We start from the raw sequence: 27,500 nt of genomic DNA, 5'->3' as shown, positions 1-27,500 counted from the left end.
ATTTAAAGGCCCTTGTCTACATTTTTATACCGAAATCGCCATTTGACCATTAAAATGCAGAGTCTATTATCTACAATTATCAACAATACACCCCCTTTCGATCAGGAAAGACGAAGCCAGTGTAGCCGTTTGAAAATTCATTGTAGTATTCCAGCGTAGTACTCATAGTAGGATATCCTTATTTGGAAAATGCCAAGCGCAAAACTCCTCTCAAATCCCGTGCATTTCGTGCGTTTAAAAAAAAGCGTGGACAGCGCTCCAGTGTCAAACTTGTTTGGGCGTGGCTATAAGCATAGTGACATGAATTTGATTGGTCAGTATTTTTAGGCAAAGCACATGTTCTCAGCAAACAGAAAACAAAATATTGGAAGCGTGAGTCACGCTACCCAAAAATAAAATCTTTTTTTACATATTTTTTTCAACTTTTTTCCCCATGGTTCATTCATCATCTAACATAATAACTTTTTAGCGAAATCTAACCATAAGATTATTGAAAAAAAGCAAAAATGTAGACGACCACCTTTAAGACCATGTGTTCACACGAGTATTTTTAGATTTATACTAAATCTGAACAAAAAAGCAGCAGTGAAAATGACCGCAGTATTGGAACACCGTCGCCTTCTGTCAAATGTTTTCGCCACTGACGTCAGAGGACAAGCTGACTTCCATGCGTTTTGTAGTACATGTAATCCGTTATCCAAGCAGCAGATTCAAGAACACGAGTCTCATGTGTGTCTTCATGGCTCAGAACGCATTGCCATTTCCTTCTCTCCACAGCCACACTACCCCCCCCCCCCCCCCCCACCAGTACACCCCCATTGTTCTGTCCATTCTAATCATCCCCCCCCCACTCCCTGTCATAGTGGCAGCCAGGGGATTAAGGGTCCAAGAACAGGTAATTTGGGACAAAAGACATCTGAAGTATTTGTGTAGCACCCCGACTGTATAATGTCACCGGTGAAATGATTACATACCGCACTGCGTAGCTCGACACTGCCTCGACTTGCTCTTTTAGATGTTCGAAACATGCTCGTGAACTTTGAACGTTTACGTTTTCCCCACCATCGGCTATGAGGAGTCATACTTGAGATATTTGCAGTGTTCATTTACATGTAACACGTTAAGCACGTTTCTTCCCTTTGCAAACTTTCGTTGACATTTGAAATCCCAATCTTACGATATATACGTTGACGATTATAACCACAATCTGAGACACCCCAGAATTAATGTTCATAGTTACGAAGTTAAAATGTATCCATGATGTCGCACAAAGCCATAACACGCACACACAGGCTCTTTGAAGTATTTTTTTTAAAGAGTGTAATAATGGAATTCTGATGTAAGTGTAAGGGGGGGGGGGGAGGTATAAGAATCACGTGATATCATAATCATCACCACCGCCTGGTGACAACAATATGTTCACGTATATCATGTGAACACAAATGTCTAAATAAGAAACTCACCAAAACCGAGATTGACTTAGCAGTAGCAGACCGAACACAAATGTGTCACAATGTATAACAGAAGTGTTTGTACATAAAAAAACACACACAAAACAGAGGTAATAATGAGGCTTCGCACGAGATTGCTAGGACGAGAGAAGTTACGATTTCCACGAAATACGGCCACGAAAGTCCATGCCTCCTGTCTGTATACATATCGTTTTTAATGTTATACTCACTTAGCAGCTCCCTTTGACTTCAAGTTTCACTTCATAGGAACTTTAGTAAGTAAGAAATAGAGATAACAGGTTCAGAAATTATAAAGCAAGTATCTCAGACATCTGAAACATGAATAATCGAAGTTTTAGTTGATTATTCGTGGTAAACGAAACCTCTCCAGTGTGTTAAAATATAGGAATTGTACAAAAGAACTGACAGCAGTATCCACAAAACAAACTTGGCACTCGCATAATATAAAGAAATATGCAACAAGCAGTTTTAGCAGTACACATTACCTGTATAAAACACAAATCAAAGATCGAAAGCAGTATATACTTAACCAATAACGAGGTACCTGACGGGTCGTGGTATAATTCCTTCCGTGCACTATTAATTCTAATGATGTACATTTTCTCGCCGCTCTAACACATGTGTGTTTATTGCTTTTTTTTATTATTGTGTGTTATCCTGTCACCTAATCGATTACTGTGTTGATCACTAGTGAGTTCGATTTTTGTTAGTCTTATAAAAAATAAACAATACATAAAGCCATTTTTGAAAATATCAATCTTCATAGTCATTTTTTTTTTCCGAATGTAAAAATTACAAACCTCAGAAAATCACTTTTCTTTCTTGACAGATAATCTAGCAAGGACACAGATAAAGTTTATTTGTACAGAAGAAAAAGCTAATGTTCTTTGTTCGTCTAAAACTTGCTTGGCACATGCAAAGTTCAGAGGATTTTCTGCAAAGAATTTTTCAAACCGAAATTAGTATTGAAAAATGAACTTCGCAAGACGGCACAAAGGATGATATTTTCAAAATTCTTCAAAAACATTGAACGTGCATGCCTAGAATGAGACGGATTTATTTCACCTCGCTTAAAAAAATGTCCAGGTACCTATTTTTCATTTGGCATAATTTGTGTTGCCCGATTAATCGAGCAAGAGGTTTAATTCCTATATCTATCAATCAATGAGTCTTATATCGCGCATATTCCGTGGGTACAGTTCTAGGCGCTCTGCAGTGATGCCGTGTGAGATGAAATTTTATACGGCCAGTAGATTGCAGCCATTTCGGCGCATATTTACCTTTCACGGCCTATTATTCCAAGTCACACGGGTATAGGTAGACAATTATTAACTGTGCCTAAGCAATTTTGCCAGGAAAGACCCTTTTGTCAATCGTGGGATCTTTAACGTGCACACCCAATGTAGTGTACACGGGGGGAGGTTCGGACACCGAAGAGAGTCTGCACACAAAGTTGACTCTGTGAAATAAATTTCCGCCGAACCTGGGATCGAACTCACGCTGACAGCGGCCAACTGAATACAAACCCAGCGCGCTACCAACTGAGCTATATCCCCGCCCCATAGAAAAACTTCTCTCTTGAAATATATGCGTTAGGCAGTATCTTCATTTCTTCCATTTTCATGATCTTGTAGTCTCAAATGGCGTGCGTGTTGGGGATACAAAAAACTGATTATTTTGACAATGCAAAATTAGTAAAAACAAACTACGCAGACCAGCATAATATGCGCAAGCAATAATAACATTCCTCGCTCGAACTTTGCAATCCATATTCGCACAGCAGGTAACGTTTTAAATCAATATCGAAAACCTAGTGGAGCGTGCGTTCTGTTCGCTGATTAGTGGTATTCATATTAATGTCACAGAATATCTCCATTTAGCAGAGTTGATATTTAGCCCCAAAAATGTGAAACTGTCTGTAAAATGTATAAGATAACCCCGTATGTTCACGTTCTGTTGCCATAGCATGTCACTGTTGAACATTGCCTAAAATCTGCTCTACAGGGCAGCACAGTTTGAACAAAATATTAACTATTAAAACCTAGCATAAACTTTAAATGCATACTCCTTCTCGTGAAAACAGCTCTGCGCACCGTCGCAGGTCCGGTGTAACACGACATGTTTACTCCACGAAAAATTTACTCCGGAGTAAATATTTCGTACGAAATTCTTACTCCGAGTACACTTTTCGTACGAGAAAAGAACTCCCCAAGGCACGAAAAAATTACTCCCTCCACGAAAGTTTTACTCCCCATTTTTTTTACTTCCACAAAAAATCTCGTACGCAAAAATGGGATGCGGGCGAAGGGATAATGCCAATAAGTAATCTCGCGCAAACGAATGTCGCGCTACCCTCCCTCCACCCCTTCCACCACCAAGACTAACAGGGGACAAGGGAGTATAAATTTCGTACACCTGGCATGGGAAGTTAAATTGCTTGTGTTGAGGTGAAGTAATTTATTCGTTATTTATTCGTCAGGGGAGTAACATTTTTGAACAAAATGTTTACTCGGAACTCACCTGTCTTGGGGAGTAATTTTCTCGTGCAATGGGGGAGTGCTTTTTTTCGTAAAGGGAGTAACATTTTCGTACGAAATGTTTACTCCGGAGTTAAAATCTGGTGGGAGTAATTTTCTCGTGTTACACCGGCCAGAATTTGACATTGTATAACAAGACCCAAACAGAACTGACTGGGTGCTCTCTGTGCACAGTGGCCATTTTTTTTATGAACAAATGTTGTCAAGGCGACCAGGGGCTTTTCAAGAAATCAATTCATTCAAACAATTCCCACTGTGCACAGACAACAATCGTGTTCAGTTTTGGTAAGTGACCAGGTGGAGGGATGGTCCTATCCAGTAACAAAGTCTGACCAGAGTTGAGGTGGTGAGATGGTGAGCCGAACAGTTTTCACGAGAGGAGTGTGCCTTGAACAGATCATGACGATTGTTCATAACATTGCGTGGAGAAAGGTCCAGGAGTTTCCGTAGCAACGGCGGCAAGATGTCGAGGCTGTTCAGCATTACATTTTAAAGATGTACTTCCCTGCATGGTTGCTATTCTACCAAACACGTTTTTGACGATGAGGTTTTGTTCTCTCTATCCTGAAAAACATAGCTGATCACAACCGTCTGAAAAAACCCCACCACTTCAGACATGTATGAGCACACTTGACCAGCATGTTTCAACATTTCTATCTAGACACGTTGGGGTAAACGTACGTAGCCATATTAATGCGCAGGTGTTCCAGCATTTGGCTTGGATACCTGTCAAACCGCATTGCAATGTGTATGCACGTATTGTAACGCAGTAGGCATGTCGCTATTACGACGCACAAACACCACTTGTCCTGTCAGGAAGCACAGCAATGCACATAATAGTACCACACCGTGTAGCACTATTTCTTACTGCTCATAGACTATCAGTAAGGCATCTTGCCATGGCTACGTCGTCAGAGTTTTCCTTTCGAAGCGAAAAGGTACACTCGGCAAAGCATTCGGTCAGATACACATACGCAGCAACGGAAATGTTCGTGCGTCAAGGACATGACAACCGTCTTTTATAAACGCGATATATGCGTCTTCTAGTATCTGCCAACGTTTCACCTGAGGGTATCCGCATTCCGTATTGTACTGTTTTCTGGTCTGCCTATAACAAGTTGAAAACACATCGCAGCGACCGTCTTTTAAAGTTGAGGTTGCATATTGTTCTCTCTGTGCTAAAGTGTCAGTTAAATTATCAAGGCGCTTTTGTTCCGTCTGAACATTGTTCACTTTGGTTTACGGTGAGGCACTCTTATTAACGACGACCCTCTTGTTTGGGTGTGTCAAGGCTTCAGGAGTATATCACGAGACCGCTGCTACACTCTAGAAGTGTTGACGCAGCCGTGTGGATTTGACAACACACATATTCACGAAGACCATTATATGCATTTACACGGGGTCATCTTCAGTCAAGCCCCCAGGTTAGCATCCGGAGGACACGACACCAACTAAAAGTTTTTCACCGCGTCCTCCATCGTTTAACTATTGACATGCCCACGACTTAAGTGACGACACCCTCATCCCCACGGCATGCAGTGCGTCTTCCTCTGTCAAGGAATCAGCCAAGGCACCAGTGGGCTAAGTGACGACACCCTCATCCCCACGGCATGCAGTGCGTCTTCCTCTGTCAAGGAATCAGCCAAGGCACCAGTGGGCTAAGTGACGACACCCTCATCCCCACGGCATGCAGTGCGTCTTCCTCTGTCAAGGAATCAGCCAAGGCACCAGTGGGCTAAGTGACGACACCCTCATCCCCACGGCATGCAGTGCGTCTTCCTCTGTCAAGGAATCAGCCAAGGCACCAGTGGGCTAAGTGACGACACCCTCATCCCCACGGCATGCAGTGCGTCTTCCTCTGTCAAGGAATCAGCCAAGGCACCAGTGGGCTAAGCTCGACCTGAAAGTTGTTCTCTTGGTCTTTTGCTTCTCAAGGCTGTCCCTCATTGAGCCCGAAGTCGACTTCGTGATGTTTTTCTACCTAAAACTCCTGCAAAAACGCCATGCAGCCAGTTTCGCGAAGTAGAATATTCACAAAGTAAACTTCGCCCAATCAATGTGAGGCTTCAGACTTGACGGGGTCGTGGTTTAGACACACGCGATGCGCCATTACGTCCTCAGCGTCAAAGGCGTTGGGTAAACAAGATTTTGTTGACGTGTCTGAGACTGTACACCACACCCCATTTATTCCGACGTCCATCGTTTACGTTCCTGCTACGCGTCTTCCTCTGCCAAAGAGTCAGCCAAGGCGTCAGGAGGCCGCAGCTCGACCTGAAAGTTGTGGACTTTGCCGTCTTTCTTGAGAGTGCGAGAGTACACCTTGAAGGAGGCTCCCAGCGACAGCGCCATCTTGCGTGCGTTGAGGGAGGAGTCACACAGGTAGGCGTGACACTCGGTAACCTTGGAGCGCGAGGAGAGCTCGCGCACCACGATGAAGGTGAAGACCCGCCAGTACTTGATGTCCTGCACGCCGTAGGAGATGAAGTCGATGGGCACCATGCCCACAGGAAGCTTCTCCTTCTGCTTGTTCAGCTTGTGTTCCCTGATGTCCAGACCGCGCGGGGAGACCACGACGTAGACCAGCGGCAGCTCCACCGGCTCCTTGCTCTCCAGCGACGTCTGCACCTTTTGCACCATCTCGTCCACCGGCTTCCTCACGTGGTGCAGGCCACAGAAGCCGCGCACCTCGCGCATGCCCAGGTACTTGGCCACGAACACCTGAGGCAGTTTGTCGATGCGCACCTGCTCGAACTCGGAGAAGCTGTTCTGCTCTTTCTTCTTGGGCTTGTCGAACTTGGTCAGCTTCTTCAAGAGTCTGAGAGGGTTTTTCCTCTTCTTGCTACCATCTTTCTCTTTCTTGCTTCCATCTTTCTCCTTCTTGGGCTTGGCGCTTTTAGAGTCTGTACCGTTCTTGTCGACCTTGTCTTTTGCACCGCCGTTTTTATCCGGACCGTTGTGGACCGCTGTGACGTCACTCTTATCCTTGTCGACGTCATTGTCCTTTTGGTCTTTGTGGTCCTCGTCTTCGTCGTGGTCGGTGTCGTCAGAGTCGCTGTCGTTGTGGTCGTGGGGGTCACGTGCGCTGGAAGAGGAGGTGGAAGCGGCGCCTACTGAGTCACTGTCCTGCATGCTGCCAAGGGTAGTCTGGATGTCCGCGTCAGGCTCCAAGGTCAAGGCCGTGTCCAGGCGGTCAGCTGCGGCCTGCAGCTCGCTGTCCGAGTCCTCCCCGAATGCCCCGTCTGACGTCACGGCGATGTCGCCCAGTGACGACAGGCCCGGGATGTCCGAGGACAGCGTGGATGACGCGTTGGACACTGTGTCAGCCTCCGCCATCATCTGAAACAGAAACCACAGCTATTAGAATTTGTTCGCCCTGCAATATGCATAACGACGAGAACATTCATGATCTCTGATATATAGTTTATACATACTTCTTAGTTTTTACTATGTGCACAAGTACAAGTAACCGTCCAGATGTGAACATTTACTGTTTTTTGTATTTACATGTCGGAATTGTTTTTAGTTATCCAGGGTCGAAATTATGCGAATAGCAAAAGTGTTTGCAAAACTAGAATAGCAAAAGTGTTTGCAAAACTAAAGCACACACACACACACACACACACACTCACACTCACACACACACACACACACACACACACACACACAAACGAAACAGGTGTTCTGATTACAAACCCTTTAATCCTGTAAATTATGAACACTTTCAGTAAAATTCCCACAAACGTAGGTTTTGAACATCTTATTTTCATAGTAAGAAAGATGCATTCAGTGGGTTTGATTGCATAATGTTAAGCAGCATCCTAGTACATGACAAAACCTCATTTTGAAAAACTATTGCAATGTACGGTTATCTTGTGAGCGGTCACATATTGTAACAGCTCAGGTTATCGCTACGACTCGCATGCCCTCACAGCAATTAGCGCTGCCCGCTAGAACAAACACAGCCATTAGCAGTGCCTTCGCCTTCAACACACAAACTAAGTAGTCTTTGCTCCAAAACACACAGACAAACAGAGAAACAGAGAGAGAGAAGCAGATACAGGGGCGAACAGGTGGACAGACACAAGATTAGGTTTGGCCCCTCCTGAAAACACACACAAGCAAACCGACCGACAACTTGAAAACTGACCAACAGACAGAGGCAGGCGTGCATAATAAACAAACAGACACACAGAGACAGACAGACAGACAAACAGAGACATACATACATACAGACAGACAGACACACGCACCTGTTTCATGTGCGATACCCATCACACACACACACACACACACACACACACACATACACACACACACACACACACACACACACACACACACACACACACACACACACACACACACACACACACACACACTAACATATACATTCTAACGGTTTCGTTTGCTCACATTCTGAATATAATCCATATACTTTTCATAATCTGAGACCATCATTTTCATCCCCCTCAGCTCCCAACAGCAAACGGAAGGTGTTGAAATTAGAACCTTGCAGTGTCATAGCAAGAATAACGACCCACGGTGAAGTCAACACACGGTGAAGTCAAAGCGACGATGCACTTACGTAACGTGCTGTGCATGCTAACAGAGTGATGCACTCGGATCTAGGGCCTGTGTCTACACACGACGAGGCGAGGCTGTGGACACAGGATTAATCGCACAGTTTGTCAAACGTGGGCTCCCCTTACCAATGACACGCTAAGGGGGTGGATGTTGTCGCCAACTGAATACACAAGTTCTCCTGCTTCAAAACGTCAGAAACCCTGGACATTTGTGATCTTATTTAGAGGCTGGACATTTCAGATCTTATTATTCGTAAAACGTAAGTAAATAAGAAGATGCAATCGCACAATAACTGAAAAGAATGATATTAAATCAAAACGTCCTCAGAGAAGAGGTTCTACTGTGCCAACAAACTCCCAAGTCTGTACAAAGCAGCTTCAGTGACAAGCATCACAACAAATAATACACTCTCAGCTGTCCTCTCCAAGTGTGTGGTATTTACTTATCACTCAAATGAGATTTCTTGCGGCACGGTCGGTAAGGGCAGACCAAGCATGTGAAGAAACTTAACATTTAGGGGAAAATGACCAAAAGTAGCTCTAGGAACAATCGTCCTTTACACCCAGAAGCCCCCCCCCCCCTCCCCCCTCTCATGTCAACGACCTAGCTGAAAAGAAACCCTTTCCACCGTAGCATACATAGACATGATTCAAAATGGGAAGCATATCTTCCTTCCCTAGCTCATCCCGTCTGACCTTCCATGTCATAATCTCTATCAGATCCGCTAGATGCTGGAACCCTCTTTACTATTTTGATCACGTTCTACATGTTGTTCTCCACCACCCCGCCTGTCAGTAAGAGATTGCAATCATGACGAGTTTTCTTTGCAATGTGACATCGAAATGAATGTCGGTGCACGTTCTACTTCTAGGTCCACCTTGAAATAAGACTGCAATGTTGTGACGTCACTCAAATGTATATTCTATTGTCAATGTGCGAGATCCGCGACGTATTGCGTTGCTGTTTTTGTGTGTGGGAAAGAATCATGGTGGAATAAACCACGCCATCCCTCGTTGCTGCCTGTGTCTCCTTTATTTCTACCAGTATGAATGTATCTGTGACCGTCCCATACGACGAAAACACGACAAAGACCAAAGTTTTAATAGATCATAATCAAGCAACCCTACTGTTATTGTTACACAGAATTGACTATTACATAATTATACTACTTTCAACAACACCCAAGGGAGAAAGACTGCCGTCATAGTGCCAGAGAAACCTGTTTTCGTTGCACTGGATGTGTTGTAGAACCAGTGACACAGCACACTAGTACCAGGTTGAATAATGACCACCGTTCTCTTTGCAACAGCACAGCAGTAACCTAGGTGGTGGGTTCAAGTGCTAGTCTTTCGGATGAGAAGAAAAACCGAGGTCCCTTCGTGTACACTACATTGGGGTGTGCACGTTAAAGATCCCACGATTGACGTCTTTCCTGGCAACATTGTATAGGCATAGATAAAAAAAATGTCCACCAAAATACCCGTGCGACTTGGAATAATAGGCCGTGAAAAGTGGGATATGCGCCGAAATGGCTGCGATCTGCTGGTCGATGTGAATGCGTGATGTATTGTGTAAAAAAAATTCCATCTCACACGGCATAAATAGATCCCTGCGCCTTGAGTCCGAGTCTGGAGATATGCGCGCGATATGAGACTTCATATAGCATAACAGTAAAAGCTAAACGGCAGTTATTTGAGAGAAACCTGTTTTCGTGTCGCAATACTTGTGCAGCTACAACCATAAAGTAAAAGAGTACCAGGTTTTATTGATGAAATGCATGTGCTCTGTTCTTCCTGCACTAACACCACAACGCAGCATGATCACCAGACATCAGGTAGACTACACTGCCAGAAAAACCAGTTTTTATGTTACTGTGTGCTGTGGAATCACACAAATAAAAATCAGAGACGGGTTGAAATAATGGCTATCACATCCGTTTGTTTCCCCTTGCAATGAATAAGACAACAGTAGAACAAAGAGGTCAAACAACAGCCATTGTGCCAAAAATAGAACTATCCACGAACTCTCTGCTCCTTGCGTAAACACACAATATAACATAATCGCAAGGATACGAAAACTGATCGCAGAAATGACACTTGTCCTTGAAGTCACACAGTAGTAGAATGTGGAAGCAAGATTACAACATCAGTGACACACACACATACTGTTTATGTTGCCAGTGAAACCTGTTTTGGCGTCGCTGTGTATGTCGTGCAAGCTGTGCGGAAGGTTATAGACAGGTGTATTCAGCCAAGACCACAAAAATAAATGTGATGTTCTCTGTTCTCTTCGCACCAACGCCGCTGGAGGGCAAGATTACGATAATAGTTCCAGAGAAACCTGTTTTGGTGTCGCTGTGTGTAGCACGTGCTGTATGGATAGAAACGGACACTTGCGGCAATTCGCTGTCTTAATGGCTCTGTATTGATTGGCCATACCCTGCGGTGTGATCAATTATCTGTGTGTGTATGTGTGTGTGTGCGTGTGTGTCTGTATGTGTGTGTGAAGGTGTGTGTGAAGGTGTGTGTGTGTGTGTGTGTGTGTGTGTGTGTGTGTGTGTGTTGGTGTGTGTGATTGATGAGGTGAAAACGGAGCAGAGACATCGAAAGAAAATTAACAATACTACACTTGACAGTAATTGATTATTATATGTAATGCAAGGAAGCTTATCGTCAAAGGGTAACAAGCTAGACTCCGGCCTTTCCAAACGTTGCTGCTGTCAAATTTACACTTTAGTCGTTCACAAGAAATCTGCTCAAGCCTAAATGTCCCTACTGCAATCATCACAACTTCCAGCAATACAAAAACAAGAACAAGAACAACAAGAACAACAAGAACAGCAACAGCAGCAACAACAACAACAACAACAACAACAACAACAACAACAACAACAACAACAACAACAACAACAAAGAAACTAACTTAGTTTGAAACATATAATGTTACCGATTGTGAAAGTGATCGGTTGAGATATATCAGACACGGAATTATCACTAGATGTTATTCTATTTTGAACACACCACTAGGCTATAAACCGTAGGCTTGTAAAATTGTTTTTATACTTATAATTGTAATATTGATAATTATGTGAATAATAAAACGTACGTTATTTATACGAAGAAGAATAAGAAAACTTACGATATTACGAAAATCTGTATCACGCATTGGCACACTTCACGTCAACCTATGTCATTGACACTTTACTTCAACACTGAACATTTTCATGAGAGACTAGGAGTTTTGTAGTATAGGCAGAAGAGGTATTCAAAAGGTGGAGTATGTGACCCAGTTAGAATGCGGCGTATAAAGGTGTGGAAGGTAGGCGGTTTTGTACGGTACAAACAGGCGATATTATGACGCATCAAATATTCACCGCCGTAGATAGAGGGACAAATGTTGCCATAATATCTCTTTGTCCTACCTCTTTTTATGGCTAGAGCTATGACGCGCTTTTGAGTGGGTGTATACACAGTTCAGACCCTTCCTCCGTCTGTCCTTGTGTGGGCTACAAACCACATTTTGCTAGTGTGTGTGTGAGTGTGTGGTGGTGTGGGGGTGGGGTGAGTATATATGCGTGTGTGTGTGTGTGTGTGTGTGTGTGTGTGTGTGTGTGTGTGTAGACATAGAGAATACTACATGGCTTGCTGTGTCGTACCAGATTTACACGAGTTGTTTTTTTAAATATTGATCATGAACTGCGAGCGAAAGCGAGCTGTTCACTATTTGAAAAAGCAACGAGTGTAAATCTGGTACGACACAGCAAGCCATGTAGTATTCTGTTTATCCTACATACTGTACTTACGTGTATTTTACTGAAAATGTCCTGCAGTCGAGGCAGCAAAATTGAAGATGCTTGTTTTGGAACCTCGATCTCTTCTAAAGCCTCGTGCAATCTATTACGTCAAAGCAAAGAAACGTCACTCTGAAAGTGTGGCGTGACGTGTTAGTTCTAAAAATTCATCCAGGGTAATTAGCGAGCACAATTTTTGTTTCTATAATGACGTTTGTCTCGGTGACCGTGCTTTGGCATCATAAGCAGTGGAAAAACAGGTCCCTGCCAGACTTGCTTGACATGACCTTATTTACATGATACACACACGTGTGATTTGAACGATTATTATCTCACGGGTGTCTCTCTCACGTATGTAGGATAAACCCCCCTACACACACACACACACACACACTTACCGGCTACAGACCGCCGTTCAAGGATAGGCTGGGGAGGGGTTTGGCTGGGGTAGGTTTGTGGTCAGCCTATTGCACGATGTATGCTTGACTTTGGCATAGGAACAAGCTCACATAAAATCATCTGAAATCCCGATAGTCAAAGATATCTTTTTACATTTAGTCAAGTTTTGACTAAATGTTTTAACATAGAGGGGGAATCGAGACGAGGGTCGTGGTGTATGTGTGTGTGTGTGTGTGTCTGTGTGTGTGTGTAGAGCGATTCAGACTAAACTACTGGACCGATCTTTATGAAATTTGACATGAGAGTTCCTGGGAATGATATCCCCGGACGTTTTTTTCTTTTTTTCGATAAATGTCTTTGATGACGTCATATCCGGTTTTTTGTAAAAGTTGAGGCGGCACTGTCACACCCTCATTTTTCAATCAAATTGATTGAAATTTTGGCCAAGCAATCTTCGACGAAGCCCGGACTTTGGTATTGCATTTCAGCATGGTGGCTTAAAAATTAATTAATGACTTTGGTCATTAAAAATCTGAAAATTGTAAAAAAAACAAATTTTTTATAAAACGATCCAAATTTACGTTCATCTTATTCCTCATCATTTTCTGATTCCAAAAACATATAAATATATTATATTTGGATTAAAAACAAGCTCTGAAAATTAAAAATATAAAAATTATGATTAAAATTAAATTTCCGAAATCGTTTTAAAAACTATTTCATCTTATTCCTTGTCGGTTCCTGATTCCAAAAACATATATTGCTATTCTGATGAACACGTGGGGGAATTCGGGGGCTGTGATTGGATGGTCTCTTCCGATCATCAAAGCATAATGCGGCGGAAGTCGGCCATTTTACTCAATATCCAAAAGCATATTGTCGATAACAAAGACGCATGGTTCCGGTTTCTTCCACGTGTATAAAGTACACGCATACCTCGCCAGGTTTGTTTCTGTGACTAGTCGACAGACGATGCCATTTGCTTTGTGTGTGTTTTTGTTGTTGCTTACTGTACATGACATACATTACGTGTAAAATCCAGTTCTTTAACAGGCAACAAACCTTGCAAATTTCCAGAAGCTGCAATCTGAAGCGACCTATCTCTGATTCTAGCAGACGATCTCTCCAATGTTTAACACAAAATCAGCAAACTCTCCTGTCACATAGAACGTCCATTGTATAGTGCAATGTTGAAATGAAGTTACCGGTCTGAAACATTTAGTCGTTTCTTCTGAGACAATCCTTGTTCTCTTATCATCTACAGATTTACCGCAGTCTTCACCACGCGAATTCCCAACGGAAGTCAGACTTTCGAACATCTATATATATATATACGACTAGTGTCTGTCTGTCTGTCTGTCTGTCTGTCTGTTCGCGATGCACGGCCAAAGTTCTCGGTGGATCTTTTTCAAATTTGGACACCGTATTCAGCTACACCCCGGACACAACCTCATCGATGAGATATTTCAACACGTGCTCTCAGCGCGCAGCGCTGTGCGCGCTGAACCGATTTTGTTGTTGTTGTTGTTGTTGTTGTCGGGATCCACTACCAGTAACTCTTCCTTATCCTCTCCAGTGTTTTCAGCCGCGATTATCTCCCTTCCTCCGTGTGGCGTCAATCCATATTCCCGTTACTAGGTTACTTTTTTTTAGAAGGTCACTGCACGTTACTATTTTTAGAAGGTCTCCAGTGTTTTGCGCCTGGTATTCGGCTCTACTTCTTCCCGGCGAAGCCGGTACCCGGCGAAGCGGGTAATCCTCTAGTACAATATACGTAGGCAAGCATGATACGTCATGACGTCATATGATTCCTAGCATATTGACGTAATGCTAAACATCCGGTCAGTATCTCGAGTTTTCTCCGTAATACATGTCCGTGGGTTTTTCAATGTTCGGTTATTTCCGTGGCTTCATGCGGAAAGGAAACCGTCGTCTGCAATCAGCGACTTGGACCATTCTGGTACTTGTTGCTGACAAAAACATGATTTTAACACAGAATTTAATGTCAGAATAGCTATATAAATAGAGAATACTACATGGCTTGCTGTGTCGTACCAGATTTACACGAGTTGTTTTTTTAAATATTGAACTGCGAGCGAAAGCGAGCTGTTCACTATTTGAAAAAGCAACGAGTGTAAATCTGGTACGGAACAGCAAGCCATGTAGTATTCTGTTTATCCTACATACTGTACTTACGTGTATTTTACTGAAAATGTCCTGCATTCGAGGCAGCTAAATTGAAGACGCTTGTTTTAGAACCTCGATCTCTTCTAAAGCCTCGTGCAATCTATTACGTCAAAGCAAAGAAACGTCACTCTGAAAGTGTGGCGTGACGTGTTAGTTCTAAAGATTCATCGAGGGTAATTAGCGAGCGCAATTTGTGTTTCTATAATGACGTTTGTCTCGGTGACTTTGGCATCATAAGCAGTGGAAAAACAGGTCCCTGCCAGACTTGCTTGACATGACCTCATTTACATGATATACACACGTGTGATTTGAACGATTATTATCTCACGGGTGTCTCTCTCACGTATGTAGGATAATCGCTATTGTGTTTTCATCGTAGCAATAGGGTCCGATATTTAGACTCGAACAAGTATAATGCGACTCGTCTTCGACTCGTCGGCATTATACTTGTCTCGTCTAAATATCGGGCCCTATTGCTACGCTGAAAACACAATAGCTGGTAGCCTAATAGATATGATATGTTTGGATTAAAAACACGCTCAGAAAGTTAAAACGAAGAGAGGTACAGTAAAGCGTGCTATGAAGCACAGCGCAACCGCTACCGCGCCAAACAGGCTCGTCACTTTCACTGCCTTTTGCACTAGCGGCGGACTACGTTCAGTTTCAATCTGTGAGTTCCACAGCTTGACTAAATGTAGTAATTTCGCCTTACGCGACTTGTTTTTTTAATATCGTACACTACCACAGACCTGTCCAGGTTGTTCCATCAGGTACCATTGGCTGTATTGCACGAATCCTTGTACTCACTGCTAGAAGGGGAAGGCTGGGGTGGGGGTGATGGTTACACGGAAACCGGCCGTACGCTTGACTTTATATCCACAACTCGAGTCCTATGACTATGTTAGTAATACCTGAAGGGGGAGGGGGGGTGTCATAAGATACACAAAGGTAAACTCGACAGTATTCTACATCTCTCAATCCACAAGTCCTATGCACTCGAAGCCTGAAGAAGGCCGGACCGTTTGAGATGTTAGGGGGGGGGGGGGGGGGGGGGAGATACAAGAGGTTTGACGGACTGCGGCATTCTTGAGCTACTGATATCAACGAATCCGATGCATTCGGGGCCTGAAAAAGGGTGGGTAAAAGGTATACAAGGTACACGAGGTATGTTTGACTGTATTCTTCACCTTTATATTCGGGTGCTATGCTCTCTGAGTCTGTATGAAGTGTATTTACTTTAGACAAGTCCACTCAGCGCTGTCGTTTGCACATCTTTAATTTACAGCTACGTTTCCATTCGTGTAACGAGCTGCTTTACAACGGAGCACGAACCAACGTATTATCATCCAGTGATGGCTCTCCGTGGCACGTAGAGTATTGGTGTATTTTGAGTTGAAAATGTGTCCCTCAAGACCTGATTGACTACTATCTACGCCGAGGCAATTTAAAATGTGAGTGTGTGTGTGTGTGTGTGTGTGTGTGCGTGTGTGTGTGTGTGTGTGTGTGAGTATGTGTGCGTTAGTGTGCAGGGCCGGACTAGGCTAAGAGGAGGGGGGGGGGTTGCCAGTGGGGGTCAGGGGGCGAAGCCCCCTGAAGCTGATGGGTAGGTCATATTCTGAGATAGCAAAATGGTCGCTCCTTGCATGAAACGGCATAAAATAAACAATAATAAAAATTGTTTTAAATAAGTGAGATACATGTTTAGGCTAGGGGGGAGGGGGGTTGCGCAACCCCCATAACACCCCCGGTAGTCCGGCCCTGGTGTGTGTGTGTGTGTGTGTGTGTGTGTGTGTGTGTGTGTTTGTGTGTGTTTGTGTGTGTGTGTGTGTGTGGGTGTGTGTGTGCGTGCGTGGGTGCGTAAAAAAGCGCGACTGACAATGACAAGGCATGCGAAGAGAGAGTTATTTTGTGTCTGTTAACATTTCAAGTGTCTGAAACCAAGAGTTTCCTGAATGTGTTTTTCCTTATTTGTAGTATGTTGATTTCAATTAGACCTTCGTATTCGGACACTGCACCCACACACTGCCAGACGCGACAGAAAACACGGCAATTAAAGCTGAGGTAGACTGGAGGGTTAGCGCCAAGCTACACCCTCCTAAATAACTCTGGTTTTCAACAGCATACCTAAGTTGATCGCAAAGAGCGAACGAGCATAGTCAGCGGGTAACAGGTATGCGGTGTTTGTAAATTACAGTAAGGAATTTTAAAGCTAAATGTTTAGTAGAGGTAAGGTTAATGGGTTTGCCCAAGTTGATTGATACACATTTTCGTCCCAGAGATTATGTTCACTTAAAAAACGCACAAGTTTAGCCAGATGACAGTCATAGCCACTGTGAACTGTGTCACACCGTATAGAGTAGGCTAGGGCAAAATCGGTCAAGATTCACTTCCGGGAGCACGCACGGGCAGACGCTTGGTAAGTTTTTTTCCTGTTTTCTCAAAGTAAACCCCGTTTTACACCCTGTGCTGCACCCGAGCGTTTGTAGACAGATGTCCGGTAACGTCTGCTATAATTTTATGATGGCTGATGCTGTATTTGTGGCAAAAACTTGCAATGAAACCGTCAGTCGGGAGCTAAAGTCCGGATGCGGACCAGATTTGGATGGCTACGGTCAAGATTGTTTACTTTTTAGGACCATTTTCGTCTGTTTTCTCGTTATATTTTGCACTCTGGCATATTCACGCATTAAACCCAACACTCTTCTCGCTTTTTGCATCAATAGAAAATCTATGTCTGCTTTAGATCTCCGTACTTGGGCATCAGCATTCACTTTATTCATTGCACTATGTATTGAAGGCTAAAGTCCATCTCATTTCAGCCCAGAACAGCTAAAGGGCTAAAGTCCAGAACAAAAAGAGAAAGACGTCTTTGTGTTTGATTTATGCATGCTATAAGCCCAGTTTGATTGATGTGCAATGTATGACATACTCTTGAGAAAACACAGCAATGTCTTTGCATTGTAGTAATACTACTACTACTACTACTACTACTACTACTACTACTACTACTACTACTACTACTAATATAATCATAATAATAAGAAGAAGAAGAAGAAGAAGAAGAAGAAGAAGAAGAAGAAGAAGAAGAAGAAGAAGAAGAAGAAGAAGAAGAAGAAGAAGAAGAAAAAGAAGAAGAATTAATAGCATTTATATAGCGCATTTCTGTATACCTCAATGTGCTGATGGGGGTCTTCAGTTTGAATTTCACCCTTTGAACTCTTGGCTTGATGTTGAAATGCCAAAACATTGCTTTCACTATAGCATGGGTATAACTATTTTAAGAATGTGTTGTTCCTTGTTCCAGCTGATGGACATCAGATGCTACTACTGCGAGGGCAAATTTGACTCAATCAGAGTCGTCAAAGAACACCTGGAGTCAAATCATTCAGATAAACAGCCCAAATTTCGTCAATTGACCATTGATGAAAAAACAGGGAAACATTTGCTAATTAGCAAAAGTTTCAAATATGAAGCATGCGCAGCGAGTCCCGAAGGCCCCCCCAAAAAAGAAGAAGGCCCCCCCCAAAAAGAAGAGGACGACTTTGTACCGTTGTGGCTAAAAGCTGCAGCTCGCTTGAAAGACCAGGGTCTTCTGTCGACTGGTGTTTAAATCTTTTGAGGCAGGTGAGGCAGCGGTGCTGAGGCAGGTCATTATGACTGTTCATATGCTGTGTCAAGTAAGTCTTGCGGGGGAAGGTTTTAGCACAATCCGTGCACTGGAATGATGGTGGTTCCTTGACACCACAGACTTTCATGTGTCGTTTCAAGCACACCATGTTCTTGAATGCTTTGCCACATGTTGGTGTTGGGCATGTATGGGGTGCAATTTTCTTGTGCCTGTTGGAGTGTGCCTCGAAGTACACACGTTCCATGTAGCCTTTTCCACACTGTTCACATTCAAACACAAATGCGCCTTGTGTGGGGTGGATGTATGTTTCGGTTCTCCCGGCTCCTGGTCAGTCTGGTCAGTCTCCGCCGGCACACTGACAGCTTCCTCGACCGTTCCTGGCACAACTTCCTCGGAACAGTCGAGGAAGCTGTCTAAAGTACTGATAAATCAGCCATCTGCAAAAAGCAAAACCTCGCACAATGTTAAACATTTGAACTATCCAGACAAATGAAAGGGCTGAATCCCATCCCCAACAATGCAAAAACATTGCTGTGTTTTCTCAAGAGTATGTCATACATTGCACACCAATCAAACTGGGCTTATAGCACGCATAAATCAAACACAAAGACTTCTTTATCTTTTTGTTCTGGACTTTAGCCCTTTAGCTGTTCTGGGCTGAAATGAGATGGACTTTAGCCTTCAATGAATAAAGTGAATGCTGATGCCCAAGTACGGAGATCTAAAGCGGACATAGATTTTCTATTGATGCAAAAAGTGAGAAGAGCGTTGGGTTTAATGCGTGAATATGCCAGAGTGCAAAATATAACGAGAAAACAGACGAAAATGGTCCTAAAAAGTAAACAATCTTGACCGTAGCCATCCAAATCTGGTCCGCATCCGGACTTTAGCTCCCGACTGACGATTTCATTGCAAGTTTTTGCCACAAATACAGCATCAGCCATCATAAAATTATAGCAGACGTTACCTGACATCTGTCTACAAACGCTCGGGTGCAGCACAGGGTGTAAAACGGGGTTTACTTTGAGAAAACAGGAAAAAACTTACCAAGCGTCTGCCCGTGCGTGCTCCCGGAAGTGAATCTTGACCGATTTTGCCCTAGCCTACTCTATACGGTGTGTGTGTGCGCGTGTTGATTTTATCGCCCCATTCGGCCATTCATGTCAACGACCATAGAAAATCTACCCTGAAAAAGTTTAATTATCTATCCTGAACATCTCACATTATCTACCCTGAACATCTCACATTATCAGTCATTGCCCTGAGGACAATAATATGATGAATATCTGGCTTTGTGTGTACGCGTGTGTCCCAGGCTCGACTCAAAAGAACCTTTTCATGGCTCCGTCCTTTCACACTGGGCTGCTCTTTTCGCCACTACAGTGGTACCTGCGATGTATATCCCCTCTGATGAGCGGACAACTCCCTTAAAAGGACACCTTCTGTTGTCTATGTGTCTATTATCTCTGCCAAAATATACCTGTCGTGACAGGCCACCTGCAATCTAGGGACACTTTTGGCTGGTCCCAAGGGTGTCCTTTCATCACAGTGTATACCACTGTAAATGCTACGGAATGTTTAACAACAGGCGCTGTACATACTTAATTTCTACGGACATCATGGCCGCGAAAAAATCAATTCCAGGACTTTTTACATTTCCGGTGGGACAATAACGCCTACACTTTGAGTCCAGGGTGATAAAAATTTAATCGATCAGCAGCCAAGTGCGCCGTGATTAAACTTTCTCCGCTGTCTTTAGTCTATCACTGCGAAAAACGAAGCAACTGTTCGTACACGAATTATAATATCTACTGTCTTTGGTCTATCATTATGAAAAACGAAGCAGCTGTACATGTAATATATAATTATATATATATATGGCTTCGTTTGATTGCAAGAAAACTATGATTAATGTTAACTGACCAAGGGACATGGGAATGTGTCCTCTCTTCAGATTTGTCCTCTAAACGGACACACCTTACACTACACGTGGCAAGGGAACTATGACGTATTTAACAGATGTTCAGAGGCGTCCTCTCTTGCATTAGAGTTACCCAGCAAAAACGTTCCCTATGTTACAGGCCCTCCTTCATAGCAGGAATACTTCAATTTAGGTAAGAGAACAAGCAAAGACTAGGGCGAAAGGGAGACGTGTGTCCTTATGCAGTGCTACCTGCGATGCAGGGCCTCTTGGATGAAAGAACACCTCTCACTAAACAACATCCCTTTGTCTAGTATGTCTTTGTGTATGTATGAATATGTAATGAGGTGTTACTGTCATACTTGGTATACTTGGACATTTTTGACTGCATCCATAGGTGTCCCTTCATCATAGGTGTCCCTTCATCGTAGGTGTCCCTTCATCGTAGGTACCACTGTAAATGCGGTCCTTAAATTGAGCCCGTAGTCGATTTCGCGCAGTCGTTTTACTCAGGACTAAACCTGCATGCGGCCAGCTTCGCGCAGTCGTTTTACTCAGGACTAAACCTGCATGCGGCCAGCTTCGCGCAGTCGTTTTACTCAGGACTAAACCTGCATGCGGCCAGCTTCGCGAAGTCGTTTTACTCAGGACTAAACCTGCATGCGGCCAGCTTCGCGCAGTCGTTTTACTCAGGACTAAACCTGCATGCGGCCAGCTTCGCGCAGTCGTTTTACTCAGGACTAAACCTGCATGCGGCCAGCTTCGCGCAGTCGTTTTACTCAGGACTAAACCTGCATGCGGCCAGCTTCGCGCAGTCGTTTTACTCAGGACTAAACCTGCATGCGGCCAGCTTCGCGCAGTCGTTTTACTCAGGACTAAACCTGCATGCGGCCAGCTTCGCGCAGTCGTTTTACTCAGGACTAAACCTGCATGCGGCCAGCTTCGCGCAGTCGTTTTACTCAGGACTAAACCTGCATGCGGCCAGCTTCGCGCAGTCGTTTTACTCAGGACTAAACCTGCATGCGGCCAGCTTCGCGCAGTCGTTTTACTCAGGACTAAACCTGCATGCGGCCAGCTTCGCGCAGTCGTTTTACTCAGGACTAAACCTGCATGCGGCCAGCTTCGCGCAGTCGTTTTACTCAGGACTAAACCTGCATGCGGCCAGCTTCGCGCAGTCGTTTTACTCAGGACTAAACCTGCATGCGGCCAGCTTCGCGCAGTCGTTTTACTCAGGACTAAACCTGCATACGGCCAGCTTTGCGCAGTCGTTTTACTCAGGACTAAACCTGCATACGGCCAGCTTCGCGCAGTCGTTTTACTCAGGACTAAACCTGCATGCGGCCAGCTTCGCGCAGTCGTTTTACTCAGGACTAAACCTGCATGCGGCCAGCTTCGCGCAGTCGTTTTACTCAGGACTAAACCTGCATGCGGCCAGCTTCGCGCAGTCGTTTTACTCAGGACTAAACCTGCATGCGGCCAGCTTCGCGCAGTCGTTTTACTCAGGACTAAACCTGCATGCGGCCAGCTTCGCGCAGTCGTTTTACTCAGGACTAAACCTGCATACGGCCAGCTTCGCGCAGTCGTTTTACTCAGGACTAAACCTGCATACGGCCAGCTTCGCGCAGTCGTTTTACTCAGGACTAAACCTGCATGCGGCCAGCTTCGCGCAGTCGTTTTACTCAGGACTAAACCTGCATGCGGCCAGCTTCGCGCAGTCGTTTTACTCAGGACTAAACCTGCATGCGGCCAGCTTCGCGCAGTATACTTCGCGTAGTCGACTTGACCCAGGTAAAGGACAGGTTAACGAAGTGTCCTCTTGTCACAGGGGCCTTACATTGCAGGTAGCGCTGTAATATCGAGCCTGTGGTTCAGGTTGTTTGGTTTGCAGTGTGGAGACAGGGGTGGAGTGGTTGTGCATGGTGTTTATGGATCCCAGGTAATGGTCAATACTCACGGGCAGGGGGGAGCGACACGTGTGTACACCAGTAATACACCAACCATCGATCCCTGTACGCCCTCGGGAATGCCTCGACATTTGTCTGCCCCACTTTTGCGCAGCTTGATTGTCATAGCTCCAGCTTTACGCGCGGCGTTTGATTGTATGCTGATGATTGTTTGACTGTCTGTGTTATCCTTTTTTATTCCCCCCTCTGCTTCTTTACCTCTGTAAACTTGTAGAGCTAGTTATTTTTCGATAATGACCCAGCAACCAAACAAATAACGAGCCAGCAACAGCCTGAATCCTCGATAGTGCAATGGGTTGAGAAGCTGTTCTGTTTTGGTACTACTTTTGCGACTGAAAAGTTCAAAACGCTCTATACGTACGAAATATACATCTCTGGAGCAAACAATACAAACATACCGCATTTAAATTAACAACTACAGGCCTGAACACATGAATCTCCATATAAAATCCATGAGTTCGGTTGTTTTCTGAATATAGATCTGCTGTGCACACACCGTTCATCACAAGCAAATTCCCAAGGCAAGTAACTCATACTCTTGCCGACAAGAGTAGTTCCCCTTCTTTTAACGCAGTTTCTTCGACAACACTGACTGCAATCCGACGGTCAGTTTTCAACAATATTTCATTTTATAAACAGATCACACGCAACCAAATGCACACATCTCATCAATTTAAACAACATAAAGCGGTTTCATACACTATTTTCCCCAAAAAACTGAACTTCATACAGTAATTAACGTTGGAACACGGGTGCAAAAGTTCGTCTGCTAGTCCCATTTGACGAAAGAACATTATCTTTAGCGATACTAAAACATAAACAGAACACACAATATCTGCCTTTACCGCCACAGCAGAATAACAGCTTATCTGTGTACTTGATTTTAGTCTAAAACAGGGAAACTGACAAGAAGTGTTAACAGAATGGAATGATTTGCACGGAACTATACAACCGCGCATTAATCGATCGCCTGCGCAGGTTGACTGGTTGAGTGATTCGGATTCGATCAAACTTTCGCACAAAAACTCCTGTTTTCTTTGAATAACTGAAGAAAGGGGGAATAAAGAGGTTACACACCTCGTCTCAGTGATTATTAAAAATAATGGTCTCAGTTCGCGGTCATGAAAAAGCTCGCTGAAGCTCGCATTTTTCATGATCCGCTAACTTCGACCATTATTTTTAATAATCACTGAGACTCGGCATGTAACCTCTACGTCTTTGCTCATTGTTCGTGACATCTGTTCGATTGCGAAGACGGTGTGTAATGTCAATAAGGAGTTGCCCCAGATAACCTACGAACCTGAATAGTTGAAGGAAGAGAAACATGAAAGGCAGTAGAAGAAGGCATGACTGATATACGGCTTCTTATCCTTTAATGATCATGAACAAACTGGAGTGGGGTGGGGATGGGGGGGGGGGGGGGGGGTAAGGGTGTTGACCTTTTGCAATGAAACAACAGAGAGAGAGAGAGAGAGAGAGAGAGAGAGAGAGAGACAGAGAGAGACAGAGAGAGAGAGACAGAGAGACAGAGACAGAGAGACAGAGACAGAGAGAGACAGAGAAAGAGACAGACAGACAGACAGACAGACAGACGAAACAATGAAGGAGTATAAGAAGCGAGGTGGAAAGAAAAAGAGAGAAAGGTGGAGCGGGGCGAGAGAGAGAGAAAGGTGGAGCGGGGCGAGAGAGAGAGAAAGGTGGAGCGGGGCGAGAGAGAGAGAAAGGTGGAGCGGGGCGAGAGAGAGAGAAAGGTGGAGCGGGGCGAGAGAGAGAGAAAGGTGGAGCGGGGCGAGAGAGAGAAGGGGCACAGACAGACAGACAGACAGACAGACAGACAGACATAGAAATATTGAGACAGACTGAGACAGAAAGACAGACAGAGAAAGACAGCGACGGGAATATGTTGGTACTTTATTTTAGAAACCCCCAGATTTTTCAGGCAACGCACTTTGAGATACAACCTGTCTTTACATTATGTACAGAGCTCTCGGGGGGAGAGAGGGAGCTAGACAGACTGGCTTTACCACCATTGACAAACTAAACAGCAAGACCTTTTTTGACCATCTCCAGCGAGATGTGACACGCTCAAGACATACAAGCCATTACTCAGCAGCCACCAACCACTCTCACCGGCATCTTCCTACTGTTGACACTTCACGTACCTCTGACAAGAAAGTGAGTAACGCGCTGCACTCAGCAACCATTGTTATATTTAAACATTCCATTTGCTGCCCGGGAGCCTTCAGACTGCCATGTTTTCCTCTAACCTTTTGCTTACAGCTCTAAATTCCCTGGCCGTTAAGGGGCTCGGCCATTGGTTCCTTTGCCCCGTGCAAACAGCGGCGTCTGTGCGCCAAAGTTCAAGTTGCCAGAGAACAAACATGCAGATTGGCAAAAAGGCCGTCGGAGGGGACAGGTATAGGGGGTGTCATTTACTTACCGAACAACTGGCTGTTTACTCAACACACTCCCAAGTCTCTGCTGCACAGCCGTGTCGGTACTGGGGGAGCAGGCAGCCACACGCCACACCTGGCTACTGCTGCTGCTGCTTGCAGTCTTGGCACAGGTAAGGCAATGGTAGGCAAAGGTAGGTAAAGGTAACGCAGGTAGGTAAAAAGTACCACGGGTAGGTTTAAGGTAACTCGGGTACTGCGGGAGTAGGTAGCCACACGCCACACTTGTATCCTTGCTACTGCTACTGCTGCACACTTGGCCCAGGTAAGGCCAACGGTAGGCACAGGATAGTAATAGGTAACACAGGTAGGTAAAAGGTAACTCAGGTAGGTGGGCGGTATGCAACCACACGCCACATCTGGCTACGGCTGCTGGTGATTGCAGTCTTGGCACAGGTCAGGTAAAAGGTAGGCACAGGTAGATAAAGGTAGCACAGGTAGGGTAAAGGTAGTTTACGTAATTCAGGTAACACAGGTAGGGTAAAGGTAATTCACGTACTGGGTAGAAGTCCTGGCAACCACGAACCTCACATGTATTCTCTACTGCACGTGTTGTAAATATAACACAGGTAAGTACAGTTAACACAGGTAGACACAGGTAACACGGGTACTGGGATGCAAAGCGGTCCTTTAGCCACGCGCAGCACTTTATACCTTCAACTGCTGCTGATGTCTGGCACAGGTAAACTAAAGCTAACACAGGTAAGTAAGATAGCTCAGGTGTGAGTCAGTCACCGTGGCTTGACTTGAAACGCATGGTTAGGTCTTTGGTTGACACGGGTGGGGGGGAAAGGTCCGGAATGACCGAGTGCGTGTCCAGCCAGGCGTGACGGACGGGTGGCCGGTACGTGACAACAACTACAACGTTGTGGACAGAACGGGTAGGCCAGGTAGAACCGAAGATCGATATACTGAACGAGACACTTTAACCACACTGATCACTGCACACACCGACACAAACACCACCATCACTCACTATACCTGTCCCGCGTCCAGGTAACAATCAAGCCGCCCAGGTAAGCGAGCGAGTTAGTCAGGTAATCAGAGAAAAACAGAGCCCCCCGTCGTGCCAGAACCAAGGCCTGTCGTTAAGTGGAGAGATAGTGGGTCCCACCGTGTTTCCCCCCTTCGGCCATTCAACGGCACACGTTGACACAGTGTCTCTGACACACAGCGACACAGCTACAGAACCAATGCGCCTTGCTTGGCCAGGGCTAACCCTGCGACACCAAGATAATGCACACCGTCTTCGTCGCAACAGGCTATTTTTAGCTCCGCTCCGGAGTTGCGGGGCCTGTTTTATTTGGTGTGGGTGAGCGGTTCATAACATAGCACAACACAACACAACGTCGTCGTTGCTGCTACTGCTATAACAGTATAAGCTGTGGTGATTAATTCGTGACAGGTAGTACTGAGTGTATGACTTGAGTGTTGCAGTGTGCAAAGAATTAATGTTAGCTTGCCACTCTGGTACAGTTATATATGCTGTGCTATAAAAACAAAAGAAACAATTAAAGGCACAGTCCTTCCGACTATCCGTGCAATTTTACATTTAGCTGGGTCACGTAATATATGAGTTTTTCTTGAGTTCGTACGTGTTCTTACCACATGTGGAGAAAATCTTGTTTAAATCAAAACTTTAAAATTAAACAAAAAACAAAAAACATTTTGGTGTTAAGGTTTGTTTGTTTGTTTGTTTGTTTGCTTAACGCCCAGCCGACCACGAAGGGCCATATCAGGGCGGTGCTGCTTTGACATATAACGTGCGCCACACACAAGACAGAAGTCGCAGCACAGGCTTCATGTCTCACCCAGTCACATTATTCTGACACCGGACCAACCAGCCCTAGCACTAACCCCATAATGCCAGACGCCAGGCAGAGCAGCCACTAGATTGCCAATTTTAAAGTCTTAGGTATGACCCGGCCGGGGTTCAAACCCACGACCTCCCGATCACGGGGCGGACGCCTTACCACTAGGCCAACCGTGCCGGTGGGTGGTGGTGTTAAGGTACCAATAGCTGAGTCTGTAAATGTTGGACTCCCCATCCCTGATCTTACCAGGGTTTTATATGGGATAAAGCCAACCATCCCCTAGGACATAATACCATAGATCGACATCATGGCTGTTTCATGTCCAGAGTGGAATTTGTCTGATGAATTGATGTTACAGATTGACACTGGTGGCTTTTAAGAAATTATTACATTATAAAAATCAACATTCTGACTGCATACGAATGCGGGGTTTGAATTTTTTCGTGAATTAATGTTTTGAATGTCACGTGCTTAATTAATTTCTTGAATGTCATTTTTGGGCAAAATGTATTAATTCGTTGAAAAATTGCCAATCTGCACAGAGAACACACAGGCTGTTGAGTGTTGGTATGTGTCGAGGTGGAAGGCTGGTCTGATCACGTGTAGATCACGTGTAGAGGGCTGGTCTGATCACGTGTAGATCACGTTTAGAGGGCTGGTCTGATCACGTGTAGATCACGTGTAGGGGGCTGGTCTGATCACGTGTAGATCACGTGTAGAGGGCTGGTCTGATCACGTGTAGACACCTGGT

At 44.6% G+C, this 27,500-nt stretch overlaps 1 protein-coding gene across 2 annotated transcripts in view; it reads right to left on the bottom strand.

Moving 5' to 3' along the window:
- The window catches only part of LOC138947675 (uncharacterized), a 27,782-nt gene extending 1,632 nt beyond the window's left edge, over positions 1-26,150 (bottom strand). The window contains exons 1-2 of one of the 2 annotated variants that reach the window (XM_070319201.1): positions 24,923-26,150; positions 1-7,345 (exon numbers count right to left, since the gene is read on the bottom strand). The exon at positions 1-7,345 is cut by the window's left edge and continues 1,632 nt beyond it. In XM_070319201.1, the coding sequence (XP_070175302.1) occupies positions 6,224-7,345 (1,122 nt within the window). In that variant the 5' untranslated portion in view covers positions 24,923-26,150 and the 3' untranslated portion in view covers positions 1-6,223. Of the gene's footprint in view, positions 7,346-11,731; positions 11,877-24,922 lie in introns of those variants that run through there. The other variant, XM_070319200.1, reaches the window with a different exon arrangement.
- Between the last annotated feature and the right edge of the window lie 1,350 nt (positions 26,151-27,500).

The sequence above is a fragment of the Littorina saxatilis genome, linkage group LG14 (genome assembly GCF_037325665.1).
Source record: "Littorina saxatilis isolate snail1 linkage group LG14, US_GU_Lsax_2.0, whole genome shotgun sequence".
NCBI classification, from domain to species: Eukaryota; Metazoa; Mollusca; class Gastropoda; order Littorinimorpha; family Littorinidae; genus Littorina; species Littorina saxatilis.
The sequence above is the reverse complement of the archived record's forward strand: the minus strand, read 5'-3'. Positions and strand labels throughout refer to the sequence as shown.